This window comes from Danio aesculapii, chromosome 3 (assembly GCF_903798145.1).
Source record: "Danio aesculapii chromosome 3, fDanAes4.1, whole genome shotgun sequence".
Taxonomy (NCBI): domain Eukaryota; kingdom Metazoa; phylum Chordata; class Actinopteri; order Cypriniformes; family Danionidae; genus Danio; species Danio aesculapii.
In genome coordinates, this window is record NC_079437.1 from 58438042 (window position 1) to 58449458 (window position 11417).

General features: G+C 39.9%; 1 protein-coding gene across 2 annotated transcripts in view; it reads left to right on the forward strand.

Moving 5' to 3' along the window:
- LOC130221731 (NACHT, LRR and PYD domains-containing protein 12-like) overlaps positions 1-11417 on the forward strand; it is a 35781-nt gene that overhangs the window by 19704 nt on the left and 4660 nt on the right. Inside the window, exons 9-14 of one of the 2 annotated variants that reach the window (XM_056454314.1) lie at positions 1427-3304; positions 5401-5574; positions 8808-8981; positions 9102-9275; positions 9395-9568; positions 10553-10714. In XM_056454314.1, coding sequence (XP_056310289.1) covers positions 1427-3304; positions 5401-5574; positions 8808-8981; positions 9102-9275; positions 9395-9568; positions 10553-10714 — 2736 coding nt within the window. The remainder of the gene's footprint in view (positions 1-1426; positions 3305-5400; positions 5575-8807; positions 8982-9101; positions 9276-9394; positions 9569-10552; positions 10715-11417) is intronic. The other variant, XM_056454315.1, reaches the window with a different exon arrangement.

The window sequence follows — 11417 nt, forward strand, 5'->3', positions numbered from 1 at the left end:
TAAATTGCACCCAGCAAGCTGAACTGGCGCTCTAGTCCAGGCGAACAGTGAGTGTGTGTTGCACAGGGCCGGTTCAGCAAGCTGAACTGCCGCTCTAGGTTCAGGACGATCACGCCGCCCTCAACCCGAAAGTGAAAACAAAAGTGACCCGTTAGCAACGTGAGGACCGGGGGGTGTCGCAGATATAACCGAGGACGTGGGTGGTGAGGGAGGTGTCGCGGACGTCTCCCTCTCTATCGGTGTTGTATCTTCTAAGGACGAGGAGGAGGTGTTTGTGTGTGTGTGTGTGTGCGTGTGTGTGTCTGTGTGAAAAGAGCAGGTGACGGGCTCCTCGCCAGTTCTTGGAGTTTTTGCTCAATAAAATAGTTTGTTGTGTTTTTTTTTTAAGTCCATCGTCTGTATTTACATTCACCCACTGGCAGCCAAAATCCACACCTTATACTATGAAGCGTTAATGCACTGTGACTACTTTTATGTTGTTGATTAGCTGCTGGGCATTTCACTCTGTCTCGCGCTGAAGGCTGTCAGTTTCGAACAATCGCAGCAGGCTGTCATCGGTCCAATCAGCGCAGATTAGCTTCACGCTGAGGACGGGTTTGGGTACAAATGAATCGCTGAACGAATCATATGGGAGTCGCTGGGATATTTAGGTAAAAATAAATGCAGATTATAAGACCATCAAAGTGTTTTTTGACCTTGCATGCATATTGGACTGTTGTTGGAGACCCTTAAAACCTAAATATGACCCTATTTCATGTATAATATGGGCTCTTTAACAATACAACACAATACATCTCTATTAGTCTCTTGTCAAGTTTAATTATAGTTGAGCCTTTAGCCCTCACTCTCTCCATGTAGATGAAGTAAACCACCACCTATTAAGTTTTAAAGATTTAACTAGCAGAGCTCATTAATTTTAATGACCAATCCAAATATGGTCAATTATGGACCTTCTGATTGTGTAGAGGTGTTTTATGGAGTAATAAATAAGCATATAAAACCATTTCTGGAGATTTACCTAAGCCATTTACCTACTATGTAGATATCAGAGAACAATTGAAAGTTCAGATGCAAAACCTCTTTAAAAAAGTCTTAATTTTTCTTCTAAAATCAGCATTTTTATCTAACTCCTGTGTGTATGTTAAGCAATATAAATTGTATGGCATAGAATAAGCCCTTTTTGTGGTCTTTAAAGTAAAATATCTAAACATAAACAAAGAAGGCTGAGAAAAATGTTCATTTTTAGAAATTTTAGACGGCAGTTAGAGGTTTTTGCAAATGAACTCTTCAATTTAACTTATTTAACCAATGCAGTTAACCCCACCGTAAAATTTTTAGTTCGATAATTGGCTTTTCTGTTTGTTTTCCTCTGTTTACTTGTTTTTAGTAGTGTGAAACCTGATCAAATTAAATGTGTGTCTTGCAGATCATTTTACAGTCAGAAACACACCATTTGTTATAAAACAGAAGCAGACCTGCAGATCAATTCTCCCATACCAGTGCAGAGAGTCAAAGAGCAGCACAAAACCATCATGAAGATCAAGTACGAGAGCTTATTTGAGGGAGTGAAACTCCAGCAGAATCAAACCCTCCTGAACAGCATTTACACACAGCTGTACATCATAGAGGGAGAGAGTGAAGGAGTGAATGAAGAACATGAGGTGCTGCAGATGGAGAAGAGATACAAGACTCTCCAAGACACTCTAATCAACTGCAATGACATCTTTAACCCTTCAGCTGAAGCAGGAGATGAGGAGAAGAGCAGAGAGGAGAAAGAGCAGATCAAGACTGTTCTCACTAAAGGCATCGCTGGAATTGGAAAAACCGTCTCTGTGCAGAAGTTCATTCTGGACTGGGCCGAGGGAAAAGCCAATCAGGATGTAGATTTCATCTTTGTGTTTCCATTCAGAGAGCTGAACTTGATTAAAGATCATCAGTACAGTCTTCACACACTTCTGCTGGACTTTCATCCTGAACTTCAGCATCTGGACTCACAGATTTATGAGGAGTGTAAAGTTGTGTTCATCTTTGATGGTCTGGATGAAAGCAGAATCACACTGATGTTTTCAGCCTGTCAGAAAGTTTCTGATGTGACTGAAGCTTCATCAGTGAGTGTGTTGATGTCCAACCTCATGAAAGGAGATCTGCTTCCCTCTGCTCTCATCTGGATCACCAGCAGACCAGCAGCAGCCAATCAGATCCCCTCAAAACACATCAGCCTCGTGACGGAGATTCAGGGCTTCAATGACCCTCAGAAGGAGGAATATTTCAGGAAGAGAATCAGAGATGAAGATCAAGCCAGCAGAATCATCTCCCACATCAGAAGAGCAAGAAGCCTCCACATCATGTGCCACATACCCGTCTTCTGCTGGATCTCAGCCACTGTGCTTCAGAGCATCCTGAAACAAGATCTGAGTGCAGAAATCCCTCAAACTCTGACTGAGATGTACATCCACTTCCTCCTCATTCAGACACACATGAGGAAGCAGAAGTATGAAGAGAGAGATCCAGAGAAACTCCTGCAGTCCAACAGAGACGTGATTGTGAAACTTGCTGAACTGGCTTTCAATCAGCTGATGAAGGGCAATGTGATGTTCTACGAGGAGGACCTGATTGAGAGCGGGATAGACGTCGCTGACGCCTCAGTGTATTCTGGGATCTGCACTGAGATCTTCAGAGAGGAATCTGTGATTTATCAGAGGAAGGTTTACAGCTTTGTTCATCTGAGCTTTCAGGAGTGTTTTGCAGCACTGTATGTGTTTTACTGCTATTTACACAACAACACTGAGGTGATGAAGATGTTCCTCACAGGAAAACACAGCACTCAGAGTGAGAAAGTTCCTCTGGATGTGCTTCTGAAAGGAGCGATGAATAAAGCCTTGGAGAGTAAAACTGGACACCTGGATCTGTTCCTGCGATTTCTTCATGGAGTCTCACTGGAGTCCAATCAGAGACTCTTACAGGATCTGCTGAAACACACAGAGAACGACCCAGAGAGCATCAAGAAAATAATCCACAACCTCAAACGAGGACAAAAAGACAAAATCAGTCCTGAAAGATGGATGAATCTCTCACACTGCTTGATTGAGATGAAGGATAATTCTCTTGTTGAAGAAGTGCAATCATTATTAAAATCTAAATCAAAGAGTAAAAGTCTTTCTCTTGCTCAGTGCTCAACTCTGGCAAACATGCTCCTGATGTCAGAGGAGGTGCTGGATGAGTTTGACCTTAAAAAGTACAACATCAAGTCTAAAGATGGCAGAAGGAGGCTGGTGCCCGCTGTGAGGAACTGTAGAAAAGCTCTGTGAGTGTGATAACACATAATTTGCCAGGAGTTTTGATAAATAATGAATATTATTCAATTCAATTCAATTCACCTTTATTTGTATAGCGCTTATACAATGTCAAAGCAGCTTCACATAAAAGGTCATAGTAAATAGGAACAGTGTAGTTCTGTTTTAGTGTTTAAGTTCAGTTCAGTTTAGCTCAGTTCAGTGTGGTTTAATAATCACTACTGAGAGTCCAAATACTGAAGAGCAAATCCAACGATGCGCAGCTCTACAGATCCTGAACCATGCAAGCCAGTGGCGACAGCGGAGAGGGAAAAAAAACTTCACTAATTGGCGAAAGTGAAGAAAAAAAACCTTGAGAGAAACCAGGCTCAGTTGGGCACGATCATTTTAATTTCTCCGCTGGCCAAACATCTTGTGCAGAGCTGCAGTCTCAGTGACGGAGGCTGGAAGCTGGCCTCAGCGAAGACTCGTCTGTCCCTGGAGCGTCACAGGAATCAGTCTCATGTTCCACTCCTTCATGACCACCACAGTAGCTGCTCAGGATACGGCCTGGTCCAGGATATGGAAACCTTGGGATCATCTCGTCGTTGATCTTGGATCGAATCAGTGACTCTGCATCTTCTAAGAGCCTCGGGAAGAGTATCCCCAGGTGGAAATGGAGAATAAAGAGAATAATTAGCGTAGCTGCTGTTCATAGTGTATATAAACAAGATGCAGAACCTGTGTGGAAACCCGCTAAGTGGTGCATTGAGTGTATGCTTTACTAAACAGATAGGTGTTTAATGTAGTTTTGAATCGGGAGAGTGTGTCTGAGCCTCGGACGTTATCAGGAAGGCTATTCCAGAGTTTAGGAGCTATAAATGAGAAGGCTCGACCTCCTTTACTCGACTTTTCTATTCTAGGTACTACCAGAAGCCCTGAGATTTGAGACCTTAAAGAGCGAGTTGGATTGTAGCGAGAGAGAAGATTGGTTAGATAAACAGGAGCTAGATTATTTAAAGCTTTATATGTAAGGAGCAATATTTTAAATTCAATACGAAACTTAACAGGCAGCCAGTGTAAGGAGGATAAAATTGGGGTGATGTGATCAAATTTTCTAGACCTGGTAAGAACTCTGGCAGCTGCATTTTGTACTAATTGAAGTTTGTTAATAGAGGATGCTGGGCAGCCAGCAAACAGTGCATTACAGTAGTCCAGCCTAGAAGTCATAAAAGCATGGACTAGCTTTTCTGCATCTGAGATGGATAGCATACTTTGTAACTTATAACTGCGATATTTCTCAGATGAAAGAAGGCAGTTTTTGTGACATGGGATATATGATTTTTAAAAGTTAAATTGCTGTCTAATATGACACCCAGATCTTCAGATCATCCAGAGCTAACGCTAACTTTGTATCCCTCTAATTGTAGGTCGAGTTGTGAGATCTGCTGTGTACAGGATTTAGGCCCAATAAGTAATAATTATGTTTGGTTTGAGTTTAAGAGAAGGTAATTGTTGGTCATCCAGTTTTTAACATCTTTAATACACTCAGTTAGATTGGACAGTTTAGACGTCTCGTCAGGTTTAGTTGAAATATATCATTGAGGATCATCTGCATAGCAGTGAAAGCTGATCCCATGTCTTCTAATAATGTCTCCCAGGGGTAGCATGTATATTGCAAACAGCAAAGGGCCTAAAACTGATCCTTGAGGCACCCCATATTTTACTGGGCTGATTTGTGAAGGCTGTCCATTAATATTCACAAACTGGTACCGGTCAGCTAAGTATGACTTAAACCATTGTAGAGCCTGTCCCTGGACACCTGTAGACTTTAAGTGATTTATGAGGATACCATGGTCAATGGTGTCAAATGCCGCACTAAGATGGAGTAAAACTAATAGCGAGATGCACCCTTGGTCAGCAGCTAAGAGTAAATCGTTGGTTATTTTCACTAATGCAGTTTCTGTACTGTGATGAGCTCTGAAACCTTTTTTTTAATTTTTATTATTATTATTATTTTTTAATAGTTTTATGTAAAAAAGACTGGAGTGTAAATGATTAATCTTCTTGATCTGGTGGAGACATCAGCTCACAATCATGCCTTTTAATAAAATGCTTTTTTTTCAAGACTGTCAGGTTGTAATCTCACTGATCAGCACTGTGAAGTCGTGTCTTCAGCTCTACAATCCTCAAACTCCCCCCTGAGAGAGCTGGACCTGAGTAACAATGAGCTGCAGGTTTCAGGAGTGAAGCTGATCTGTGCTGGACTGAAGAGTATAAACTGTCAACTCAACACACTGAGGTTTGACCACCTTTATTATAAATGTAGTCACTAGCTTGGCCTTTTGTGGTAAAATGTAGTTTTGTTTAGTTCAAACTAATATTTACTTCAAACTAATAATCAAAATACAATAATAAACTAACACAATACACCATGTCCAACAAAACACTGCAAACATGTTTCAAAAGCAAATAATTAACCAAAACACAAACACACGTTCTCTTCCAACAGGAACATTTAGTCAATCTTAACACATTGTCAATAAAAACACCATCATCAGCTGACATTACAGAAACTGCATTATTTTATGTGTCAGCTCTGCCCTTATGTTTTGTTTTGTTGGGTTTAGTAAATGCATACATTGTTTCAATATTTATATTGAATATAATTATAGAAATTATATTTAGTTTACAAAAAATGAACGACCATCTCATAGTAAGTAGCTTTATAAAATGTACACGTTTATAAAATGTATATATAAAAAATACAGACACAGAATTGCTGCAGTCCAGACTTTATTTGCAAAAGGACATCACTGCTAGATATACAAACAGAAAAAGCAAAAACAAAGTAATTTTCTATTCTGCCCTGTCTTCTGCATTTCCCCGGCTTCTTCTTCTCTGGCCCGGCACGGTAACTGTGGCCCTTTGGCCTAATATGTTTCTCCTACGGCGATCTCTTTTTGCCAAGTTGAAGCCAGCCTCATCAACAGATAATTTCATCTGGGATTTGATTGACCTCCAACTCCATGACTCTCTGTAATTAGACACAGTGCATGTAAATGCTGTACTGTACTGTATATCTACTGTATGTACTAATGAACTCCAGGTTTATAGAGTAGTTTACTGCAAAACACACTGTGTATATTAGGGGTGGGCGATATGACCTAAAATTAATATCACGGTATTTTTCATCTTTTGAACGGTGACGGTATAATATCACGGTATTACTTTCAATAGCAAAATAATATACATCTCAAGGAAGAACGGACAAAAGAAAGTCTCACTTCTATCACTCTTTAAAAGTTTTGGTTTGGGTCATTGTAAATGCTCAGTCTCGTTATGAGCTGATCTTCATTTCTCTGTGTTGGTGGAATAAAGCAGGTGAGTCAGCCGCACCAATTTATGAGCAGACAGAGCAGGATTCTCGCGATGACCACCAGCGCAATTCCGCTCTTTGTTATGAGCCATAGTGTAAACTTAGTAAAGGTGAGTTTCTTTGGCGATGATGTGTACAGTGTTAGATTTTATATTTAGCGGACATTTGCGCTGAACACGCGGTGAATGCAACGCATCGAGATTCGGCCACCTTCTCCGAAAACACTCGATTGATCTCAGCTGGCGGATCAACATTTACCTCATGTCATGATCGCTGTCATCTGCGCTATTATTAGTATTATAACTTTAGGTGAGGTTTGCAAACCTGTGCACTTTTCACTCTTCAGCCGTTTGCATTTCCTGCAGTAACAAAAGCTCCCTGTTATCTGACAGCGGGAAACGTTGAGTGACTGACAGCTAATATGAACCAATACAGCAGCAGGGTAGAGCGATTCAGCAAGTTTTTAGAGAAAATCAAATCAGATTGCACTACAACCATTATATTCAGACACACAAATGCTCCCAAATATATTATGAGGGCGCATGGATTATATTTCGGGCGCTCATGCGACCAAAATGGTTGCTATTTCGAGCTCTGTAGTATAAGGACATGTATTCAGACCACAACTGAACGTTTGAAGAAAATTGAATGCCTTATTATTTAGAATTAGCTATTATTGATGTAAATGCAGCCGTTCAAGGCGCATAATTGATTTATTACGGTATTGACGGTATTAGAAAATCCATGTCGCGCGCAATGTCACACCGGTGATGACTATGACACCGGTGTACCGCCCACCCCTAGTGTATAGTACAGTAATGACTGTATTGCATAACCTTACCTGGACGTATTGATGACGGAGTTCTTTGATGCACTCACTGTTCCTTTCCAAAAACCTCAAGGGTCCTCTTTTAGAACATATGATCATGTGATTAGACAAACCTCAACACATGAGTGTGTGTTTCTAGCTGGCAATCAGCTGTGATATATATAAATATATATAGACATAACTGCAATAAACTGTTTCTTATTGGCAATGGAATAAAATACAGGGAGCATATTTGTGTTTCAATTCACAATGTGAACAGATGCTCACTTTGACTTTAGCCTATATACGCTGTGTTTAGGACATGGTGTTATCTGTTCTGACTTACCGAGTTAAAGCGTTTGTAAATCTGACTGTAAAATTACATTGTTTTGTTCTTGGTTGAGCTTGTGTAAAAGAAGTTCAAGCATTTTAAATTAGTTAACTGGATGCATTTTGTGTCAAAGCAACAAGAAATGTGTTAATTGTATAGCCTACAAAGACGGATGTTGTACTAACCGTGTTGAGTTTAGGAAACTTGTTAAATGTACTGAAAAATCCATCATAGCGATTGTAAAAAAACTGTAAGACTACATATGAAAGTGGCTCAGATCTGACCTAAAAAGATCAGATTCCATGCGGTTTGGGCTGTTCACGTCTTGGATCGAATCAGTGACTCTGCATAGTCTGAGTGGGCCCAAGACTTACAGTATACAGAAATCTGCTTACGCGTGCTGCTGGTCTGTCTGTTCCTGCCTTTTATACAGTATTCAAGCCCTCAAATACAGGTGTGCCTTAAATGATTTAAGTTTTCAATGTTTGATATGCTTGAGTACATCTCAAACATGTTAATACAGAGAAGAAATCCCTTTTGGTTTTCTAGAGCTGAGTGATTACTCTCTAGGGTGATACACTTAAGTAATAAACATAGCAAAGTGTTCCTTCTTTTATATCAGTATTATGGCCAGTCTTCTAGGGCGCTTGTTCTCCAAGGTCATGGCTCCTAGCTGGCAAAGAATATCTTCCTCTGATGATAACACTCCCAGGCTTCTTCCAGCGTTCAGTTGTAATAGTTGGTTAGAAGTGTCATCTGGACCATTTCTTCCTTTATTGTCAGCAGAAAACTGACCCACTGCAGTGGGTCATCCTTGACCTCTTTGAGTTCTCTGTTGAAGACATCTCTGGTGCTTCTTACATTTCTTCTAATTTCTATTAGCTGTTTCGACAATCATACGAATATTTACACATGTAGGTGATGATTTGTGTGTCTTACAATTAATGTCATTTAAACATCCACAAAGTACACCAGCACCCTAGCATGTCTTTTAACCAGAGTCCTCTCTTTTTTCAGATTGTCACGCTGTAGTCTTACTGATAAGTGCTGTGAAATTATGGCTTCAGCTCTACAATCATCAAACTCCCCCCTGAGAGAGCTGGACCTGAGTAACAATAAGCTGCAGGTTTCAGGAGTGAAGCTGATCTGTGCTGCACTGAAGAGTCTAAACTGTCGACTCAACACACTGAGGTTTGACCACCTTTACTATAGAAATTGAGTAACTAGCATGGCCTTTTGTGGTAACATTTAGTCTGGTAAGTACACCAGAACCCTAGCATGTCATTTAACCAGAGTCCTCTCTTTTTTCAGATTGTCATGCTGTAGTCTTACTGATCAGCACAGTGAAGTTCTGTCTTCAGCTCTACAATCATCAGACTCCCCCCTGAGAGAGCTGGACCTGAGTAACAATGAGCTGCAGGATTCAGGAGTGAAGCTGATCTGTGCTGGACTGAGTAGTCCAAACTGTCGACTCGACACACTGAGGTTTGACCACCTTTACTCTAAGATTTAGTAACTAGCATGGACTTTTGTGGTAACATTTTTCTGGTAAGTACACCAGCACCCTAGCATGGCATTTAACCAGAGTCCTCTCTTTTTTTCAGATTGGCAGGCTGTAATCTCACTGATCAGTGCTGTAAAGTTCTGTCTTCAGCTCTACAATCATCAAACTCCCCCCTGAGAGAGCTGGACCTGAGTAACAATGAGCTGCAGGATTCAGGAGTGAAGCTGATCTGTGCTGGACTGAAGAGTCTAAACTGTCGACTCAACACTCTGAGGTTTGTGTTTCTCTAATTCTGTATATTAAATATTAATTTAGTTTCTACTATGAATATCAGATATTTTATGTCGTTTATATACAAGTTTCAGTATATCCAAATATCTTTAAGAATCTGCCAAATGGCAATAATGTAAACCAAATAAATGATCATTTCACAGTGTTTTTGTGCCGTTCATCTGCTTTAATATAAAAAGACAAAATAATGACTTAATAATAATAATAATAATAATAATATTAATAATAATAATAATACTTTTATTATTATTATTATTATTATTATTATTATTATTATTATTATTATTATTATTATTATTATTATTCATTTGAAATGTAGTTTAATTAAATATTTGCCCTTTCAAAACAAACCTGCCCCTTTCTCACAAATCTTTTGTTGAACCCTTGCCTTAAATCAGTGAATTTGACGCTTTGACTATTGAAGGCAAGTTTATTTCTATAGCACATTTCATACACAATGCTAATTCAAAGTGCTTCACATAAACAAGAATAAAGAAGCATAAAATAAAAGTATTAGAAAACAAAAACAACAAAGAATAAACTGATTAAAATGTGTTAAATCGGGTTTTAAAGGAATAAAAAAGAAAAGAAACATAAATAGTGTGATCTGTGGGATGCAGCACAGTGCTCATTCAGTAAAGGCACAGCTAAACAGATGTGTTTTCAGTCTTGATGTGAATGTGCCTAATGTTGGAGCACATCTGATCATTTCTGGAAGCTGATTCCAGCAGCGGGGGTGCAGTAGCTGAAGGTGGATTCACCCTGCTTTGACTGAACTCTTAGAATCTCTCATTTACTTGATCTGAGGGGTCTGTTAGGTTTATATTCAGTGAGAATATCTGTAATGTATCGAGATCCTGCATTAACATCACATTAGCCTTGATGCTTTAACTCAAATTCACCAGACACAATCTAAAGCATCTCTTAAAGTGAAGCACACTAACATGAGCTCTTGCTGTTGTTGTAGATTGTCTTACTGTATGGTGACAGAGGAAGGTTGTGCGGCTCTGGCTTCAGCTCTGAGCTCAAACCCGTCACACCTGAGAGAGCTGGATCTGAGCTACAATCACCCAGGAGAAGCAGGACTCAAACTGCTCTCTGACAAACTCCAACACCTCCACAAACTCAAGTAAGTGGTAAATCACCATGTCTGCTGTGATTGCTCATGTGGTTTTCAAGAAGCAGCTCAGAATTGCTCTGAACATTTCACATTTGATGCTGGGTTTCTGGATTGCAGTCTGTCAGCACTGTGAGAACTCTCTGGATGTTACTTCAGTTGAGCTTTATTTATTTATTTATTTATTTAACTCTGAACACACTCGTATCTGATCTATTAAAGAAACCTCAAACCGAGCCCACAAGACACGCGCCGCTATTGGAAATAACGAATTTGCAGGCGCAAAAGACAGTAATAGTAAAACCTCAGCCATAGTTAAAGTCAGCCTTTAATCCAGTGTGTGTGTGTGTGTGTGTGTGTGTGTGTGTGTGTGTGTGTGTGTGTGTGTGTGTGTGTGTGTGTGTGTGTGTGTGTGTGTGTGTGTGTGTATTAACCTCGGTGTACAAGCTCAGGACATTAAACTAGCGCACAGTTAGCATAACTTTTAGCTGCAGCAGTTTTGTTCTGTGCAGAAATGCGGTGTTGAGAAGTCTTTATGATTTATTAAACATGATGAATTAAAGCGTGGATAATAGTGAAACCAGTTAATCCTTGCATCACTTTTAGTGAGAACTGCTTCTCTTACGATATGTGAACGACCCATAGAGCTTTACTTGATTCCTTGAGCGAGAATGATGTCGACTGCAGCTTCCTGTTGTACACCACGCTTACCAAA